General features: G+C 40.6%; 1 protein-coding gene across 1 annotated transcript in view; it reads left to right on the top strand.

Annotated features, from left to right (window-relative positions):
* Positions 1-20,890, top strand: part of CRYBG1 (crystallin beta-gamma domain containing 1) — a 234,796-nt gene extending 213,906 nt beyond the window's left edge. The window contains exons 14-22 of the mRNA XM_070376526.1: positions 5,701-5,827; positions 6,027-6,059; positions 7,244-7,356; positions 8,349-8,478; positions 11,007-11,146; positions 12,439-12,562; positions 12,982-13,140; positions 16,364-16,526; positions 20,185-20,890. Of these exons, the coding sequence (XP_070232627.1) occupies positions 5,701-5,827; positions 6,027-6,059; positions 7,244-7,356; positions 8,349-8,478; positions 11,007-11,146; positions 12,439-12,562; positions 12,982-13,140; positions 16,364-16,526; positions 20,185-20,273 (1,078 nt within the window). The 3' untranslated portion in view covers positions 20,274-20,890. The remainder of the gene's footprint in view (positions 1-5,700; positions 5,828-6,026; positions 6,060-7,243; positions 7,357-8,348; positions 8,479-11,006; positions 11,147-12,438; positions 12,563-12,981; positions 13,141-16,363; positions 16,527-20,184) is intronic.
* Positions 20,891-21,687: the final 797 nt, after the last annotated feature.

The raw sequence follows: 21,687 nt of genomic DNA, 5'->3' as shown, positions 1-21,687 counted from the left end.
CGCCATACTACAGGCCAGTAAATCTAGAGACGAGGTATTAGGGCAAGAAATAGTGACTTTTTCGGAAAGCCAGAGGACTAAGACTAGTCCAAAAGAGCCATCTTGCTGGGGTTTGGATGCTAGTTTCTTTTATAGAACATAGAAGGGGAAGTGAAGCAGTAAAGTAAAAAGGACAATAAATTGTTGCAATTATTCCCTGGGATGTGGAATACAGACTCCCCAAGGGATGTGTTAATTTTTACTTTCCTGCAGCCAGGTGGGCCTGGTCAGGATATTTCCTGTGAGCTAAACAAAAAGTATTCTAGGTTAACACTTGGGTGTGGGAGGCAGGGTTCCCAGAAGTTGGCCATTATGTTTAAGCTATGGCAGGATCCCTTTAGTGATTAACTTGGAGCAAAAGCAATGGAGAACACAAAGGCTAAGGTAGAAGAAATGGATTAAATATGGAGTCAGATTTGTTCTACCCTGGTGGCTTAGCAGTATAAAGAATCCGCCTGCCAGTGCAGGAGACACAAGAGATATGGGTTTGATCTTTGGTTTGGTAAGATCCCCTGGAGTAGGAAATGGCAACCCATTCCAGTATTCTTGCCTGGAAAATCCTATGGACAGAGGAGCCTGGTGGGCTCCAGTCCATGGGGTCATAATTGGACACAACTTAGTGACTAAACAGCAAGAACAAATCATACTTTCTATCTGGAGCCTGTGGCAGCAGCATCTGGTTTCTGTTCTTGACTGCTTCCATTGGAAAGCTTCTCTCTCCCACAGAGGTTCCAGGTTTGACTTTGATTCTGTACACTTAGGTCATATGGCTGTATCTGAACCAATTACTGTAGCCAAGGAGAAGGCCATGCCTATGATACATGCACAGCTCTGGAGCTGAGATGTAGGGTCAGTCCACTGGGGGCAAGTTATATATGATTGGGCTGAGGGGTTCCTCAGGAACATCAGATAGAGTAGAGGCAGATATTGGATTGGCAGGAACAGATGTCTGTTAAAGTGAGCTCTATGATTATTTTTATGGTCCAGGCTGATGTAAGTTATAATTTGTTATGAGAGTATTCTTAAATGGTCATATGAAATTGACACTGGTTCTGTTGAAAGTGTTTGGTGTTAGGTTCTTATGGCATGAGTAACATAGGCTGTATGACTCGCTCTAACCTCAACTCTACTGTGACTTTCCACAGACGCCCTGGATGTTTTAGATGCCATCTACAATGCAATACGCTTTTAACGTTAGTCATGTCATTAAATTCTTGTGTTGGTTGTTGCTTGTGGCACCATCTTGGCAGAATGACACAGTGACTTCTGGGGCTTCCATTCTTAGCAGGAAATGCCTTCTCCTAGGTCCTGTTCTGGAACCCTAACGTATTAGAATCTCCCATAGATGAAGGTCTGGCATTCAGAAGTCATCTGAAATATTGCTGTGGCTTGATAGTATTTTTGACTGCCTTTAAAGTAAACTATTTAGAGGGAGAATATACAGTGACCAACTCAGTATGGGGAAACAGTTGAACATTTTGATACTTACCAGGTGTGTTGGGTCCATTAGTCAGAGCCCAGTCATACACCCTTGCAGAGGAAGCAAAAGGATGCTGGGTGGATTCCCATCGGGCATGTGTGTAGATTATGCTGTTAGCACAGGTAAAACTACTGTGCCTGGAGTGAGTCTCTTTTTTACTCAGCCCTTGTTTACTTAAAATCTGTTTCCTTTATAAAAGGTTGCTTTTATGTTCCTATTTTTAGTCATTTCTAGTTACACTTCCTGGCTTGGGCTTTTTCTTTTTGGTTGGTTGGTAGCAGTTGGGTTTTGTTATTGGGGGAAGTTGAAAGGAGGCGTGCATGTGCATGCACAGACGCACACAGCCACTTCCTTTTACATTCTGGGTTGTAGAAGTGCTTCAATTTGCCAAGACCAGCTGCTTCCTCATATTTCACTCAGAGGATCATTAGACAAATATTTATTGAGGTCTAGTATGTGCAAAGCATTGTATCCTCAAAGAAGTTATAGTGTTTATATAAAACATAATTATTGCTACAAAAAATGCAAAGATTAAGTGCTGTGGGGACCTACAGCGGAGAGGAATGAATTTCCAGCTTGGACAGAGGGAAGACTTTGGAGGAGGTAGCACTGGAGTTGAGCCCTGCGGATAGGAAGGTTGAGATGTGCCAGTGTCACATGAGTAATAAATTCCCTGGGTGATAAACTCATTAATAATAACTCTGAAACTGAGAATGGCCTTCAGGAAGGGTACCCGTGAATCCAGCAGAAGAGGTTTTAGGAACTACATTTCATTTCTTGTTGAAACATCAGAAGAGTTGCCTTTACACATCCTCGCTCATCACTTCCTAGTTCTATGCTGTCCTCTTGATTAGTGAAAACTGGGCTAATTTTTTAAAAACGAAGAGCAAAATGAGATATTTCTGGAGTCCAGATTTTTTTCAAAAAGTGTTGTTGTTTTGACTCAACAGAAGGACAGGTTTGCACTGCTGCCCTCAAATTCTGAGCAGTGATCCCAGCAGGCTGAGATCTGTTCGTACTTATACTTGCCCGCCCTCCACCCCTTCCAATCTTGTAGACAGAGAAGTGTTGATTCACATGTGCAGAATATGCTTAAACAAGGACAGGAAGCAGTTTTCTTCCTAAGAGTTTCAGGTACAAGTTATAAGTAGACTCTAGATGATAGATATACCAGAGAATCTCAGAGATGAATTTTGGATTTTTTACCCCCATATTCTTGGGTGATTCATCTGGGGCCGCATCTTGGAAGGAAAACAACCCCACTGTCAATTCAGGTGATATTTTAATAAATGGGCTTCCTGTTTCAACTTCAGTGAGTTAGATAGGCTTACTTCAGTGTTGGGTGTTTTCTTTTTTTTTAGAAATGTATTTATTTTAATTGGAGGCTAATTACAATATTGTAGTGGTTTTGCCATACATTGACATGAATCCACCACAGGTGTACATGTGTTCCCCATCCTGAACCCCTCTCCCCACTCCCTTCCCATTCCATCCCTCTGGGTCATCCCAGTGCACCAGCCCCCAGCACCCTGTCTCACGCATCGAACCTGGACTGGGTGTTTTCCTACAAGTACTGTATTTTAGTTTTATAGGGAAGTACAGTACCCACACTTGTTAAACAAATACCAACAAAGGCACTGGCTGAAGTGTCTTTCAAAGCTTGCTCGTCTTGTTTCCTGAGGTTTCTGTCTTTCCCTTCTCACTGGCTGTTTTCCTTTCAAACCTTAAAGTAAAAAAACAGTCAAGCAAAAAGGACTTTAAGCCTCCTGACCCTGTAACCTTCTGTGCCTCTCTAACTTGCTATGGATCCAGAGCCTTGTCAGGAGAACTTTTTTGTGATATGTCTTAACTTCTTTGATTATTTTTAGGTCCTGGCTTTTGTAAAGTAGATTTTCTTGCTCTGTGGAAATCCCTCCCCTGTTGCAGTGTTCTGCGATCCCTCTGTTTTTTTCTCTTCGTGACTAAGCCAAAGGCTGTGTGAACAGAGGCCATATACTCAGGCACCCATGAGCTGTACAGCCTTACCCTGTCAGCACTGGGATCTTGGTCAGTGCCCTTACTTAAAAATGAAAATACAGACTTGTACAAAGCTTAAGGGATCTCTTTAAAGTTATCTGAAAGTTAATGTAATGACCATATTTAGAACCAGCCTCCTAATTCTTCATCTCACAGTGTTGGAGAATAGAATTTTAAAATTGCTTAATGAGCTTCTGAAGTGGGAGAGCAGTATTTTCTGAAATTGACTGTGATTGGTGCTTATGGCAGTTTCTCCATTCAGATGGCCAGAAGTGAGTCCGGATGTTAGCTGTCATAACTAATTATCACTTGAGGTTTTTGCAGTGTTCTCTTTGATGGCTGTTTATTTCCAAGTAATAACTGTACTTGAGTTTTTAAGTCCAGCCCTTTAGATAAGTTATAATCTGTTCTAATTGTGAAGCATGTGGGCTGTATTAAGTAGAGTAGTAAGTGAAAAGATACTTTACAGGGTAGGTGGCAGTTCAGGTCAAGAATGAGACCTGGTGAGCCTCAGGAGCCTCGGACAAGGGTTCATTCATCCTTGGCCACTGACTGACTGTGTCAGCGTGGACAGGTCACATCCCATTCAGAACAAACAGCAACAAATAATTCCATGTGATACCTCTTACCCATCTCTGAACTTTTGAGGGCAAGAATCTTGTCTTTTTCACCTTGCGTTCCTAGTATCCCAGCACACATGGTAAATGACCAGTCTGTTAAATGAATAATTTTTTTCTGTGTCTTTAGGTTTTCCTTTCTGTAACATGTGAAAAACAGTTCCTCCCTGTTACTGACTCCAAGCTCAGACTGCGCGCCACACCACAGGCCAGTTAACTGACAGACAAGGTGTTAGGGCAAGGAATAGCTACTTTATTTAGAAAGCCGGCAAACCCAGAAGATGGTGGGCCGTCTTTGTCCCAAAGAACCATCACTCAGGTCAGAATTCAGGCTTCTTTCACTCCAAAAGGGAAGGAGGTGTGGCGGATTGTTACAAATGTCTTGGTACTGCAATCCTTTGTTCTTGGCAGCTATCCATGTAGGTCCAGTCACAGTGTTCCTATAAGCCTCCACGAGACAATTATAATTTTCTGTTGTAGAGCTATTTCTCTCTATGTGAATGGGAAAGTGTTACACCTTAAAGGTCAGAGTCTTGAGAATCAACATCATTTCAATGTATAAGCAACACCCCTTTACGGAGGTGCCGCACCAGCATGACTAAGCACGGGCTACAGAGCACAAAGGTTAGAGCCAAAGGAACAGATTCAACATGGAGTCAAGTTTGTTCTCTTTTGTAGAAGAATAAATGTGATAACAGATGTAAAAGGTCTTTTGGAAAGTACTTTTGGAAAGTACCATAGGCATAAAGGTATTACTCCTTTAAGCTGTGAGAGGACCAGTGCAGGGCAGTGAATTAACTGAGGGGGAAACCTTGAGTATCTCTTGAATGTAACAGAATTGAAAAACTTTTTCCCTTCAAAGACTTTATCTTTGGATAGGAAACAGCATCAATAAGGTGGTTTTGTTGACTTTCCTCTCTGAGTGTAGATCATTTAAAAGATAAAAAATGTGAAAACATTCCAGGACATCTGTTCTTAGTATTCCCGAGAGTTTGCTCAGTTTTGCTTTTTATATAGTTGTGTTACGTTGGAAATCCTGGTTGAAACAAAATTTTCATTATTTAGCTATTTTATGATTATTTAAAGCATTTTTTTTTTTCTGTCAGCTTCCCCCACCCACTCCCAGTGTGATTTGTTGTGTAATAGAGACATAACTTCTGTAATATCTTTCTGGAAAGATAACTTTTTGTTATCAACATTAAAGAATCCTTAGTTGTTTATTAGAAGAGTTTTTACAGGTATTTCTTGAAAGTCCAACCTGTCTCCTTAGAATCAGAAATAGAAATATTCTCATTGGAGCTTTCTCAGGGAATAGGATTTGGTAAGCGAGAACATCAAAAGATTCATGCAAAGATATTCTTTTTCTTGCCACTTTGATTTGTCCTACAAATTATCTGCTCCTAAAAGATTAATGGAGAGCAAGAAAAATTAAATTACTAATTAGTAAAATAAATGAAAGTTGCTCTATGATACGTATTTACCCAAATGTGTGATTTGTTACAAATGTAGACTATGAACTATAATGAGTCAGTGCTTTTGTTTCTTTAGATGGGTAGCCTATGAAAATCCTGACTTCACAGGAGAACAGTACATACTGGATAAAGGTTTCTATACCAGCTTTGAGGACTGGGGAGGCAAAAACTGTAAGATCTCCTCTGTTCAACCCATATGTTTGGTAAGGAGTTATATTTTTCTATGAGAACATTTGCCTGAATTTTGGATTTCCTTAATGTGTGCTTCTGGTTCATGAAACATTTTATTATAGAAACTATCCTGAGATTATTTTTAATGGTAATTGTTAATGATATAGAGAAAAAACTTTCAAGATGTCTACCCTACTCATTTCCTTTTCTCTTCCCTTTAAAAATTCTTAGGATTCTTTCACTGGCCCAAGGAGACGAAATCAGGTAACTTAACAAATTCTCTATTTTTCATAATTAGAAACCTTCCATTGAAAAGCTGAATTTATGTGTAAAACATAATACATTTAGGGACATACTGTTTTACCCATTTTCATGCCTGAAAGCATAACCGTATTTTAAAATTAGATTTCCGTTTACAGTAAGGCTTAATTAGGGGGCTTCCCAGGTGGCTCAGTGGTAGAGAATCTGCCTGCCAGTGTGGTAAAGAATCTGCCTGCCAATGCAGGAGATGCAGGGAGATCCTGGATTGGGATCTCTGGGTTGGGAAGATCTCTTGAAGGAGGAAATGGCACCCCACTCCCAATATTCTTGCCTGGAAAATCCCATGGACAGAGAAGCCTGATGGGCTACAGTCCATAGGGTCAGAGAGAGTCGGACATGACTGAGCAACTGATCATGCAAGGCTTAATTGATAACACTGACCCATATCTAAATACTTCTTATACAATGTTTTTATATGTTAAGTTAAATTTTATATCATTACAGTGGATTATTTATGTTAATATACTGGGATTAGTATTTCAAACAATGGCATATAGTTATTGTGGTAAACAATAAAATATATTTTCATATTTGCTGTGTCTGCATTAGACATTTTATATGGCTTCTTTTACATGGTCTCTCACTTAAGCCTTTGGAGTACTGACTCGCTACATCAACTGAAGTGTTACATTCATTATTTAAGACTTTTTAATGTAAGTGTTCAGACAGCCATAATTAGAGAGGCACAAACGTCACTGTAGCCTCCTTTATTGGCATACACAGAGTCTAACAAGTCAGCAGGTGACTTCCACTGAGGGAGGAAAACTGCACTACATGTTTCCAAAATAGTTTCTTATAAATGATAGACCTATAAACAATTACTTTTGGCCACAATAAAGCTTTAAAATGCCGCACAGCTTGTTAGGACAGGATAGGATGTTCCGTAGAAAGCTGCCTCTATTGTTGGACTGTCCTTTGATGACTCTGAATTAAACAGTTGTGAGTGGTGCAGCCAAAATACTTCTAATTAATCATTAATATAGATACAGAAAATTAAAGGATTTATAAAATTCACACCAGTTTACTGTAACAAAAGTTAACAGGTCGTGTTTGGTCATCATTTCAAAGGCTGAATGAATATACTTAGGAATATAATTTTACTTGTTTCTGTTTACTGTTTTTCAAAGATTCACTTGTTTTCGGAACCACACTTTCAAGGTTGCAGTCAATGTTTTGGAGAAACAACAAGTCAAATTGATGATTCCTTCTCTACCAAGTCTTGTAGAGTTTTAGGAGGCAGGTAAGCAAAACAGTGGACTGGAAGAGCCCAATCAGTGTGGGAAACAGGATTCACACCAGCATGTAAATATACCTGTAGGTGCTTGGCACTATAAAACCACCAAATAGTGAGTACTGAAGTATACTTCAGAGCACTGGGTGCTGGACGTTGGAGGACACAGACATCAATCTGTGTGGGCGGGAATTCAACGTCATCCCCTCATTGTGCAGTGGGATTGAGGCCAGGTTCTTTGCACTGTAGTTCTCTCCTGTCATCTGTCAAGGGATTCTAGGTCATCTCCAAGGCTCATCCCAAGGTAGATTTGTTTACAGGTGGGGAGGAAGAGGGTAGGCATTCTGAATGTTAGGCAAGTGCATGGCTGGACTGGAGTGCTGATGAGGGACACGCTGCCCTCACTAGCTGGGTGGTCTCTGTATTTGGGGAAGGGGAAGTGACTTTGGACAGGGAGGGTGGACTCAGATGACGACTTCCCTCAGCATGTGAGCTTAGACGGACACCACGGGATACACAAGACAGGCCAGGCAAGGAGTCCAAGCCAGGAGAAGGGATCAGGAAGCCTTTAGAACAATCTATGCAAAAGGTGATGAAGAATTAAGCCAAATAATAATAATAATAGTAGTGTTAGTAATGCCTTTAATCATACACTGAGGATTAGTGTATGAGAAGCTTCAAGGGCTTGACAAAACCACTTTGGCCTGGAGTAGAATGGTGGCACCTTGAGCAAGGAATGCTGGAAGATGGAAAGGTGAAAGAATGAATCATTACATGGAGAAAAACAAATTTATTTCCCAAATGCAATGCAAAGTTACTATGATTATTAATTTCCTACAAGATGAAATGCAGTAAATATATCCAGACATTTTTGAAGAGAGAACACCGTTAGCCATAAGAAGCATTATATTTATTGAATGGCAGGTTACCTCTAAAAATCAGACTTTTAGACCAGGAAGACTCAGATTACACTGTACATGTGTGTGGTTTTTCCTTTGTAGCTGGGTTGCATATGATGGAGAAAATTTCTCTGGTAATCAGTACGTGTTGGAGGAAGGCCACTATCCTTCGCTGTCTGCAATGGGATGCCACCCTGGAGCAACTTTCAAGTCTCTTCGTTTTATAGATGTTGTAAGTACATCAGGGTGAATACAGTGCTAACAGAGATACAAAGCCGAGTCAGAGCAAGGGCACCGGCAGGTAGACTTCCTCATGGACAATTTGGAGGCAGAAAAAAATAATTACATGGTCTCTTTGAAGATCTTTAAAATGTAAATTGGTTTCATTTGCTGTTTTCTCAGACTTGAGGGGCAGGCAGTGTTGGGTCAGCCTGGTGCACTCTCATGGGCTAGTTCAAGGCCCTCTGGCTCGTTTTTCCATTTCATACCCGACCCCTATATCTATACCTTTCCCTTTACAGGCACCCATTCTAATGTGTTTGGGGTACAGCTTGGATATTCTTATAAAATGTATGTTTTATAAAAATATGCATAAAGGCTTTTATTTTATATACAGTATTATGCTATAGTTCTCATTGTGTTATAAACATAACTATTTACATTAAGAATTTTTGAGTCATCCATTATGCTGTATGTATGTCTAGTTAGAGTCTAATGTGTGTACATGATGTAATATGTACATACAATATGTAGTCAATAACCAGATGTACATACAGCATAATGGATCACCCTGAGAGGGAGTCTTTGGGGAACACAGATTAAAGGGGAATATACTGGACTTCATGTGCATGAGTATGCAGTTTCACCAGGTACCACCCAATTCCACCACTTTACATTGCGGCCGGCAGTGCATGGGGGTTCCTATTTCCGGTATCATTGTGATTCCTGAGTATTCTGACATTCTAACTTTTGTCACTTTGAAAGACTGGGGTAGAGAGTATTCTCTTTGTTAGTTACTAGTCACTTGGGTTTCTGCTCAGTGAATTGCCTACGTATATCCTTTGCCCAGCTCTTTAGTTTTCTGTCATTACTGATTTGCAGAAATTCCTTATAGGTTTAAAATCTATTTATTCTGTTGTTTCAGAGATTTGTAATCAAATTACTTCCCCCAGTTTATCATGTATGTGCTAATCCAGATTATAGTGCTCCTTTTTGACCAGAAATCGTTAATTTTGACACAAAGCAATATTCAATAGAACAAAACTATAAGAATAAGGTTCAGATGTTAAAAGTCTGGGGTCTGACAGTTTGGGAAACATGTTAGTATTTGGTAGCTGGTAAAAAGCTTGCAATGTATAGTTAGTGATTGTAGTGTTAAAGGTAGAAAGAACATATGTGTGAGTTGGCTTTTTCTCATCCCCTCCTGCCCTTTCATATAACAAAAATGTTGACCTTTCTTGAGATGTGAAAATAGTAGCAGTGGAATATGGGATGATGTGGTAAGATTCATTAACTTACAAATAACAAAAAGCCTAAAAATTGGATATTTAACCTGCCTGGAGTTCTAAGAGCTACCTACAGATATTGTTAAGAATAATAAAAACAAACCCACTTCAGAGGTAAAGCTTTCAAATGTTTTCCTTCAGCCAGAACTTAGTACATATATGCTCACATAATTTTTGGCACTGATATTCTTTTAAGTTTTGATTATGAAGAAATGTACATTTTACACCTATTAAGAACATATGTTTTAACTGTGACATAATCAAAATCGTTAGGTGGTTGTCACTAAATTAGAGTGCTTGGTATGTTTTGGCATACCATCTCAGACAAATGTGCAGTGAAAGTACAAAGTAGTAATATTACTACAGTTTTCCTTCTATGTTTAACATAATTCCAAGACCATATAGACTGCCTCTGCACAGATCTGTTGTGTTTATGTGCTATGCCTTGATATGTAGAAAGACCAATAAACGAAGCAGTAAGATACCACACCCTTGCCACAAAACTTTTAAGCTGGAGAATTTTTGATTTATCATTTTATGATTTTAGGATTATTATCACTGGAGCTTAGTCTAGGGTCATAAAGGTCTGTGATTTGAAAAACAAGCATCAACAGCCAACTTTTCTGAAAATCAGTGGACTTCTATGCTGTTGTCCTCTTTAAGTGATCATCTGAACATGGGGCTCCCATCCTGTTTTTTCCCTCTTCCTAACAGTTATTCCTACAGGAAAGTTTGGCAGTATACAGAATCACTGTCTCATTGACAGTTAAAAAAACACCACCACCAAAAGACATTTAAAAATGCATTTAAGTGGAAGGCTCCTTCATTGGGCCAAGTTGCCACTCGACCCCAGAGATCACTATAGCCCCCAACCCCTCACCATTTATATCTCCTTGGCTTTCTAGCTCCTCCTAATCTCAATAGAGAACAGCCAAGTTGAAAATAAATTCCATTAGAATTGACAGTCCAGGTGTATACAGCTATTTCTTTATGCTTGGGCTGTTTTCCCGATTTTTTGGGGAAAAAAAATTTTATATTCACCTGCCTTTCTCTGCAAGGGGAAACTTTCTGGCCTCCATTTTTCCTCTCTCTAGCTCCGGAGCACATAAACACCCAGACTTTCTGAGAAAGGGAACTTACGAGCCGTCAAAGCTGGCCAGATCTTGTGCTTTGTCTTTTAAACAAGATGATTTTCACATGAGCTCAAGTTACCATCAAGGAGGAGTAATAAAACATTATTTTTGTTCCTAAATAGGAATTTTCTGAGCCAACAATTATTCTTTTTGAAAGAGAAGACTTCAAAGGAAAAAAGATTGAATTTAATACAGAAATAGTTAATCTCCGATCCCTAGGATTCAACACACACATACGCTCTGTCCAGGTGATTGGTGGCATGTAAGTGAGTTACCTATTTGTTTATTCAGTAGACTTTAAAAATTAAGTTTGATCATATTTCTTTTCTATGTCACCTTAACCAAATTGATGTATAATCCCTTATTTTCTGTAAGGGTTAGTATTTATGATCCCTCATAGTATACTTTTCCCATTTGGAAAAGCCATGTGTGTGGCATCATCTCTTCATCTAGATTTTCAGTTGACTTAAGCTAAGAACTTTAACATTTCTCAAAGTTTCTAGGTGAACACTGTAATAAATCTATTGAGTATTTTTTTTAGCAAGTAGGAAAAAAACTGATTTTGCTTATCCCTTTGAAAGACCAAGTCATTTAATTTTAGAGTAAGGGCTGCGATTTTCCTTCAGCCAGGAGTGACCAACAGATGCTATATGCTAAATGATTAAAGGTCAACATGAGAAGATTTTTCTCAGCTTTGAATAATTCTGAAATCAAGACATAAAAAATGAATACAGACTATCAGTGTAATATGTTTTTAAGGAGGTGTTTTCATTCACTCACCAAAACAATAGGTATAGTCTGAAGGCATCAAACATTGGAGTGAACTATGGCTATTTAAAAAACAAATTCAGGTTATTAGGGTGGTAGAGTTATACATGACATTCTTCCCCAACAGGTTTAAATTAGTGTTTTGTTTTTATGATAAAATAGCTAAGATGGTAACATTTTAGAGTTCCGGGATTAAAAACAGAGAACATTCTTCCTTGATATATAATACGTCAACCCAAGAGGAAGGCTGCTTGCCTGCTGGTCTGTGCTGGAACCCATACTTCATGTGTGGGTATCACAGCACTTCTGGGTGGAACAGACATGAGCAGTTTAGGTCTTCAGCAGTTTTCTGGACTGAGGAAGATTATTCTCATTTTAAACAAAATTTTATTATTTATTTTTATCTAATCCTTATGGAACGCTTACTATGTATATGAACTTTACGAGTATTAACCATTTAAAGCTCACAGGAAGTACTGGGCTGTCCTGCTAAAAGACTAGCTTTAGCTCATTGCCTTACTGGAAAAAAAACCTACCGACTTCTCTTCAAGAGTGGAACTTTGGGGCATAAATACTCACGTACCATGAATTTGTTATTTGTCAAGAAATGGGTGCTGTAACTGTTTTTGAAAATAAAGTAGTGTCCTTTTTTTTTTATATCCAATGTATATTTCAAGTATTATATAAAAGCTTAGCCTAAAAATCGAAACATTCTGAAAATATAATTGGAGCTCATTGTCAAATGGCCATTGCCACTTACTGAAGTCGTCTCCTTTTGTTTTCCAGATGGGTCACTTACGAATATGGCAATTACAGGGGCCGACAGTTCCTACTGTCACCAGCGGAAGTGCCTAAGTGGTATGAATTCAGTGGCTGTCACCAAATAGGTTCTCTACGACCTTTTGTTCAGGTATTTTCTTCTTCTGGGTGTTTCGAATAGACTTTTCTCTGAAATTTTTTTGGTAAATAACTTTTTAGTTTCAATTAGTTTGAAATTGGCTTCTTTCCCACCCCACCCCGTGAGAATTTCTGAATTTGGGCTATGTTTCTGGTGCTAAAAAGGTTATGACTGCTTCAGAAATGTTATGACATCCAACATCAAAACGTGGTATGTCCCAAGCCCTGGCTTGTCCATAGGCAGCTCCCAGCCCCAGGCTCTCTGAAATTCTGTCACTCTCTCTTCATTGAGAAAATCCTAAAGCCTCTGAAACTCTGACACAGCAGTTATTCCTGACCCAGCCTCATTCTGGATTCTGCCCCTGCTGCTGATGCTGTTCAGTGCTTCTAAAATGCGTGTCAGTGACTATCGTGTGGGTTCTTATCTTCTAGAAACGAATTTATTTTAGACTTCGAAACAAAGCAACAGGGTTATTCATGTCAACCAATGGAAACCTAGAGGATCTGAAGCTTCTCAGAATACAGGTCATGGAGGATGTCGGAGCTGATGACCAGATCTGGATTTATCAAGAAGGATGCATCAAATGCAGGGTGAGCTTTGGGGTTAGACCAGGGTCTGTAAGGGCATTTCTCTTCAAGTAGATGCTACTTGACAATTTCCAGAGCTCTTTTGGAAATAAGTTGGAACATTTTTCATGAAAATACATCTTAGCTCTGATAGAAATAGTCAAGGAACCTAAAAAAGAAGTAAATCTAGCACTGATCCAAGAAACAACTTTATACTTGATTTTATACAGAAATGGAATGGAAAAAGGAAGTTTTTCCTATTTTTCTTTCACCTTCTTGTTATAGAAATAAACCTCTAAGCCTCATCACTATCAACACAGATGTCTCTTGGTCTGCATCTTGAAGGACCCCGTAGACTAGGTGAAGAGTGAAGAGATACCACCCGTGTATAACACACTCTGTTCCTAATTGTCATGCCTTGTAATTTCCCTCCTATTGCACCCACCATAATGCACATTTAAATGCTGAGCACAGTAAGATTTATGAGAGAACTCATGCTTCTATTGTAGATAATCTTTTCAACTCTTTTATTTTATGGGCTTGACTGTTTGCTCCTGATTTTTTTTTTTTTAATACTGGTGCCCATGAGTCAGCAGGCGGCATACAGCCTTGTGAAAGGAAGACAGCTTGTTAACTAGGTCTGCTGTGCTTGAGGGAGAATCATCCTTTACCCTTTAGACATTTAGAGAAGAGCATAAGAAACAGAAGCAACTAATACAGAGGCACCAAAAAAGGCAGGGAGCATTTCATGCAAAGATGGGCTTGATAAAGGACAGAAATGGCATGGACCTAACAGAAGCTGAAGAGATGAAGAAGTGGCAAGAATACACAGAAGAACTGTACAAAAAGATCTTCACAACCAAGATAATCACGATGGTGTGATCACTCACCTAGAGCCAGACATCCTGGAATGTGGAGTCAGGTGGGCTTTAGAAAGCATCACTATGAACAAAGCTAGTGGAGGTGATGGAATTCCAGTTGAGCTATTTCAAATCCTAAAAGATGATACTGTGAAAGTGCTGCACTCAATATGACAGCAAATTTGGAAAACTCAGCAGTGGCCACAGGACTGGAAAAGATCAGTTTTCATTCCAATCCCAAAGAAAGGCAATGCCAAAGAATGCTTAAACTGCTGTATAATTGCACTCATCTCACACGTTAGTAAAGTAATGCTCAAAATTCTCCAAGCCAGGCTTCAGCAATACGTGAACCATGAACTTCCTGATGTTCAAGCTGGTTTTAGAAAAGGAAGAGGAACCAGAGATCAAATTGCCAACATCCACTGGATCATGGAAAAAGCAAGAGAGTTCCAGAAAAACATCTATTTCTGCTTTATTGACTATGCCAAAGCCTTTGACTGTGTGGATCACCACAAACTGGAAAATTCTTAAAAAGATGGGAATACCAGACCACCTGACCTGCTTCCTGAGAAATCTGTATGCAGGTCAGGAAGCAACAGTTAGAACTGCACATGGAACAACAGACTTGTTCCAAATAGGGAAAGGAGTACGTCAAGGCTGTATACTGTCACCCTGCTTATTTAACTTATACACAGAGTACAACATGAGAAACGCTGGGCTGGAAGAAGCACAAGCTGGAATCAAGATTGCCAGGAGAAATATCAGCAACCTCAGATATGCAGATGACACCACCCTAATGGCAGAAAGAGAAGAACAACTAAAGAGCCTCGATGAAAGTGAAAAAAGAGAGTGAAAAAGTTGGCTTAAAGCTCAACATTCAGAAAACTAAGATCATGGCATCTGGTCCCATCACTTCATGGCAAATAGATGGGGAAACAGTAGCATCTCCAAAATTACTGCAGATGGTGACTACAGCCATGAAATTAAAAGACACTTATTCCTTGGAAGAAAAGTTATGACCAACCTAGACAGCATATTAAAAAGAAGAGACATTACTTTGCCAACAAAGGTCCATCTAGTCAAAGCTATGGTTTTTCCAGTAGTCATGTATGGATGTGAGAGTTGGACTATAAAGAAGGCTGAGCATCAAAGAATTGATGCTTTTGAACTGTGGTGCTGAAGACTCTTGAGAGTCCCTTGGACTGCAAGGAGATCCAACCAGTCCAGCCTAAAGGAAATCAGTCCTAAATATTCATTGGAAGGACTGATGTTGAAGCTGAAACTCCAATACTTTGGCCATCTAATGTGAAGAAATAACTCATTTGAAAAGATCGTGATTTTTGGAAAGACTGAAGGCGGGAGAAGGGGACGACAGAGGATGAGATGGCTGGATGGCATCACTTACTCGATGGACATGAGTTTGAGTGAACTCTGGGAGTTGGTGATGGACAGGGAGGCCTGGCGTGCTGCAGTCCATGGGGTCATAGAGTCAGACATTACTGAGCGACTGAACTGAAAATGCCAACTTCTGTCTGCGAAATATCTTAATTCAAGGAAATGGCATCTTCCAGCAGTTATTTCTAATGAACATTTCAGTGATATTATTTAACAACTTTGAATCCAGTAGTTCAGTCAGTGAGAACAAGTAAAGTGTACTAGATTATCAGAATCCTTTTATCTCAACATGGAATGGTACACTTTTCAAAAGCATGTTCTACATCAATTTGTGTGAATGCCATATGAAAATGACTACCATACCTTGTTTATATGTTAAAGGTAGATTCACTTCACAGAAGAAGCCGTAAGATTTTTGCATTAGAACACACTCTTTATAGTTGGATAGCGTGCCTTTGAAGAAAATTTTAGACATTTCTCATGAAGGAACACAAGAGAATAAATGGAATTCCAAGTTTTAAAATGATAAAATGCCCTTTTAGCAACTTCAGTGCTCCAACAGCCTTCAAAGTTAGAGATACAGTCATATGCTGGAAGCCTCAGGCTGAGCGGGGTAGATACGTCAGAGAGGATTTAGCTACAGACCCAGATGCAGCTCATAGTCCTTTCTAGGAGCGAGAAGTAAATGATGGGCACTTATAGTGTTCTGAGGCTTCCCTTACTAATAAACCAGAGGACCTCACAAAGGGCTTAAGTCTCCTCATACAAAGGACAAAAACTGAGAACTTTCCATTACTGATGTCATCCGAAACGAAGGGCATAAATATTTGTTTGATCCCAGTTACCATGGCTAAACGCTGAAATACTCATGTGTAAATGAAGCTGGGAACGAAGGTAACTTTAAAAATCAGCTTACCCAGGGGACTGCTTACAAGGGTACTTGAATGTGTGTCCCTCCATGTGTAAGATACCTTGTCCTTTCTGCTGAGCAGATAGCAGAGGACTGCTGCCTGACCATCTCGGGGAGCCTCGTAACCTCTGGCTCAAAGCTGGGCCTGGCGCTCGAACAGAATGCTGACAGTCAGTTCTGGAGCATGAAGCCTGACGGCAGGATCTACAGCAAGCTTAAGCCAAATTTAGTTTTAGATATCAAAGGTAAGGATTATTTCCCCTATCTGCCTTGTTGTGTCTTTCTTTAGTTAACTAAAAAGCTCTACTTTTGACATCGGGCGCACTATTAATAGTAAGTGATCCCTTATGCTGTGCCAGCCTCAGTGCTAAATAAACACTGTACACACATCATCTCACGTGATCTCCACAGCAGCCCTAAGAGGCCTGTGTTATCCCTCCTCTCCCCATTTTACAGCCCCTCAGAACTGAAGTTCAGAGGGGTGAGTCAGTTTGGCCACACCCACAGTGCTGAGGTGGAATCTGGACATGGGCCGACTTTAAAGCATTTATTACAACAGACTAAAAATCACAAGTTAAAAGGCTCAGTCTATATAGCTGATGATACTCATATACATGCAAGTAACCTAAAATCTAAGACTGAAAAGTAATTAAAACAAACAACAAACACAGCCAAAGAGATTTCAACTGAACATTTGCTCAGTGAAGTTACTCTGGAGTGAACTGATTGATGGAGCCTAGAGAAGACCAAACACGTTTATTTAGGCAAGTGGTTTCCCAACTTTATCTGCATCAGAATCTCCTGGAGGGGCTGTTAAAACACAGATTGCTGGTCCCCTGCCCTCAGAGGTCCTGATTCAGGAGGTCTGGGGTACAACCCTGCATGTCTGACAGGGTTGCGGGTAATTCCCATACTGCCAGTCTGGGAGGACTACTGATGATAATTTTAAAATAAAACAAAGTTACCAAATGTAGACATGGGAATTTAGTAAACTCTTGTTGCTGCTGACAAGCAAATGAAGACAGTGCATTTTGTGTCATATGGGGTAATTTTGTTTTAAATTATTAATGGAGACTTTCTATTCCATATCAGAAAACCAGTGTGGTGATGTTTGTAAATTTAGTGAAACTATATAATATAACACACACACAGTTTTAAATTATGGCTAGAAAGTTGGCTCTGTTTTACTTGAGTCAGGGATCTAGACCAAAGCTGTCATTAAAAATTAAGATATAGGATTAAAGAAATAGCTTGTAACTGAGTTTTAAACTAACTTGTAGAAAATGGAGAATAAGCCTGAACATTTCCATCAGGGGCTTTGGTGGCCACTGATTCAGATCTGCAGGTGGGGAGAGTGGTCAAGCCACCTCACAATGGGGTCTGAGGTCACAGAGACTCAGAGGAGCAAAAGGTGCTCAGAGGCAAACCGAGTTCACTGAGATGGAGGCAGGGCACTACACTTACGGAGCAAAACTAAGCAATGTCTGGCTCCAGGCTGGATGGGGCCCAGCATCATACCTTGTATAAAATGCAACAGGAGACGAATGCATTGTAGGCTGGCACAACAGACTTGTCAATATGTACACAAGATACCCATTTTATAGATGATCAGCCTGAGGTTCATCGGTTGAGTCACTATCTTAATTCTTATTTGGATCAACTTGTTAAACTGGAGCTCCTCAGTCTGTACAAGATAGTTTTAACACCTCCAGAGAAGCCAAAGAAATGTGACTAATTGGAAACACAGATGTGGAGGGAAATATGGACTAGTGTCTCTTACAGTATGATCCACTTCCTGTGTCCAGGGTTAAGGTCACTGTGATCTTTCTGAGCAAGTCTCTTAGAGCATTTCTTTTATTCTTTCAACATGTACTTGTTGGGTACCCACTTACCCACAGTGTGACCAGCTCTGGGCCAGAGACTGGGGATACCAAAGTGGTGGGGTGGGAAAAGACAGTACCTTAGCTTCAGAGACCTTACACTCTGGGAGCTCCAAGCATATGGGATCTTCCCCACTTGCTATGCTGGCAGCTGACCAGGAGTAAGGATACCTGGCTTCTAGTCTTGACTCTGAAAAGGACTGTGGGGCTTCAGGAACTTTCTCCTTAGGGGCTTCACTTTAAAGCTCCAAGGTCACTTCCTAAAATGCAACACAAATTAGTCCAATGCCTTTGGAATAAGGATACTGTTCTGGTCTATTTGTGACCTCTCTGCGTTCGAGCAAGGTAGCTGCAGTAGTCCCTTGCTATCTTGGTCAACTGGGTTTAAATGTCTCCGAATGTGGGAGAATGATGCCATCTTGTGGACAAGACAGAGCAGGGCCACAAACTCACATCCTGTGCAGACGAGACAGAAATACAGCTCTCTTCAGGGCACTTCATAGGAGACTGAGTTTCCTTGGCTACAGTTGTTGACCATGTGTTAGCTACTAATATTACAAGATTTATTCCTTTTAACTCATCTCCTGATATTTTGATAGACATCTATATGTTATTTCAGACCAAAGACATGACAATAGTGTAAGCTGATTCATGCTAACTTTAAAAAGATCAAAAGTTTGGGATTTTATTTCTCCCCAAAGGCAGCAGAATGAATCAAATTATTTTTCAAGAACTTTCTAGTTGTCATAACTCTATAATTATGATATACACAAAAAGTATGTTTAAGATACTATAATCTTGAAGAATGAAAAAGTGCATTGTGACCTTAAGATAATACTTCTGACATCTCAATGCAGTACAGTGTGCGTGCCTCAGTGGAGACGGCAGGATTTGTGGTGGTGGTAACTTTTTATCTCACTGCAAACTTCAGCATAAAAAGCCCAGGGCGCTTGCTTTGTATTCCGTCCTGTATCTAGCTGTGCAGAGGCGCTCAGTTATGATGATGAAGAATCAGTTTCTTCCAAGAGGGGCACAAGAGATGATTTTCTTCCATCAAAACTATGTAACTTCTCAGACCTTTTGGAGGTTTTAAAAGACAATAAGAATATTTGATTCCCCTTGGCTTAAGGCTGCACTATGATTTCAATACCAGTCACACTTACCCTGCATTAAGATGCGCAGATTTTAATTCTGACAGAGTCCTAGGTGCTATAACAATTGGTACAGAGGCTTGTGCTGAAAAGTACCTGAAAGGATGTTTACGCCACACTAGGGGAAAAAAACAACAACACATGACCCTTTCTTTTGTCCATGATACTTCGCCATTGAAAGTAGAGGCCATGAGGCTATTTTTAACACTAAAGAATCTGAAATATCTGGTAGGTGAAAGGGAGCGTATGGAAACTGTATTGGATTTACAGTTCAGTGGAACTCAGCATATTAAATGCTGTGAGTTTTTATGCACCACAGCCTGTCGGTTCCCAGAAGTGGGAATGCTGCTCTGCCCACTATACTTCGGGCTGTCACTCCAACCTCCCCTTTGACCTAATACCACCACTGTTCGTTGTTGATGCAAAGTTTGTCCCGATGACCATTCCACTGCTGAGCCTGCCTGCTTTCTTCCACTGCCATCTCAAATCCACGATCCCGCCACTGAATATTTGTCACCATCTTTGCTCCTTTCCCATCTCTAGCTTCTTTCCTGTTCCCCCCAGTTTCACAGATCTTAAGAGTGACCATGAACTAGCTTTTAAGACTTGAGTAGGAAAAGGAGCCTGGGGAGGTAGGACATCAGTATGGAGCTGCTGACGTCCTCTGATGGGGCTTTGACACATCACCCCCAGTGGGTGGAGCCTTAGTCCTCGGAGGCAGTTCTGGGCTTTCCCTCCTGTGTGCCTTCCTCGAGGCACGTGGTTTCACACCTTGCTTACTCTTGCTGCCCTGGTGGTGTAATAAACTGTCTTGCTACAGCTCCTTCACATGGGCACATTTCCCTTTATCATTTTCCTTTTCTTTCTTTCAGGGGGTACACAGTATGATCAAAATCACCTTATCCTTAACACTGTCAGCAAAGAGAAGTTAACACAAGTGTGGGAAGCCATGGTCCTGTAGACCTGAGTAAAGAACACAGGAAGAATATTTCTGGAGGCCTTCCAGAGCTACCTTACTTAAACAAAAAAAGAAAAAAAGGCCTGCTGCTGGAAGCGCGAAGAAGAGAGTAGACCTGCTCCTTCAACAACTCTAAAGTCTCTCTTGAATCATGTTCCTGTGACCAGGACAACCTCTCATCAAAAGATTGTGATCATTTTAAAACAATCATCTGTCCTCTTGTTTGTTCCCTTTCCTTTCAGGAGCTGCCTAAACAGGTTGCCTCCTTAGCAGCTTTAGGGTGCTTTTTGGAAAAAGTTATACTAAGACCTTAAGAGATGATGTATGTTTTAAATTATTTCCAAAGATAGAGAACAGGACCAAACTTACCGACCTTGCAGGCCTACAAGTCCTGTACACTTTAAAGGGAAGGACAGAAGCTCAAGTTTGTAAGGTAGGAGTCGCTTCAGCATCTGAGAAGAAGTCATTTTATTAGGCCTGCAATTTTGGTCCCTGATCCTCTGTTTTCTGGACTCATAATTATGCTGTAAAGTGGGAAAGCCTTAGCTGTTCAGACATATTTTAAGGAACTAAGTATAAACCAAGTATGTTTCTGTTAATATTAAAAATTAGCAAATTTACAGAGCTATCATGTGCACGTCCACTAACATTAGCAGGATCTGCATTCCCACTCACCTGCGGCCGCTCTAGACCGCCACATGTGAGTGTTGGTCCTCTGCCTGCGCCCCTACTGAAACAGTACGATCATGACCTCATCTATTAGCCCATCCTCACTCGCCTACAGCTAGTTCTGCAGTGTTAAGCAGGCCTTTGCCCAACTCAGATCTTTTAGCCCAGTTTCCCCCTCCTAAGCAGCTGCGCTGGCGTGAGGCCTGCACGGGGCTGCCTTCCCTGGGAGGCCCCACAGCTGTGCTGACCACTGGGGGTGGCCTCGCGTCACTTACTTCAGGAAGCAGACACTTGAGGTGTGGAAGGTGTAGAGGATGACCAGCGATTCTCTCCAGAAAGAAGGGAAGGGAAGGAGGCTGTAAGCAATCCCTGTTGCCTGAATCCTGGGACTGAGAACCCTAAAATACAGCGAGCATTTCAGTGAAGAAGACTGAAAATGCTGAGCTGCTCCCTGGCCAAGCTGTCCTCGTCCCTGAATAGTGGTGTTCTGTCACATATCTCGTTTCCAGTTGTAAAATGTTGATCCTCTGGAGTCTGCAGTGGGCAATGACGGTCATCAGCAGTGTACCCTGCAGGCTTTGAGTCTGCGTGCACGTGTCCCACAGCGGCCACCACGTCGGTCCTGTTCCCAGGTACAGCGCTGGCCTTAGGCCTTTACTCATCTCACTAACCACAGTACGGTGGGCTAAGACCGTCTAGTGTGTGTTGAATTTCTCTCTCAAATAAATTTGTTTTTGGTTAACTGTAT

This window comes from Bos mutus, chromosome 9 (assembly GCF_027580195.1).
Source record: "Bos mutus isolate GX-2022 chromosome 9, NWIPB_WYAK_1.1, whole genome shotgun sequence".
NCBI lineage: Eukaryota > Metazoa > Chordata > Mammalia > Artiodactyla > Bovidae > Bos > Bos mutus.
Note: the sequence above shows the minus strand (reverse complement) of the source record. Positions and strands in the feature narration are given on the sequence as shown.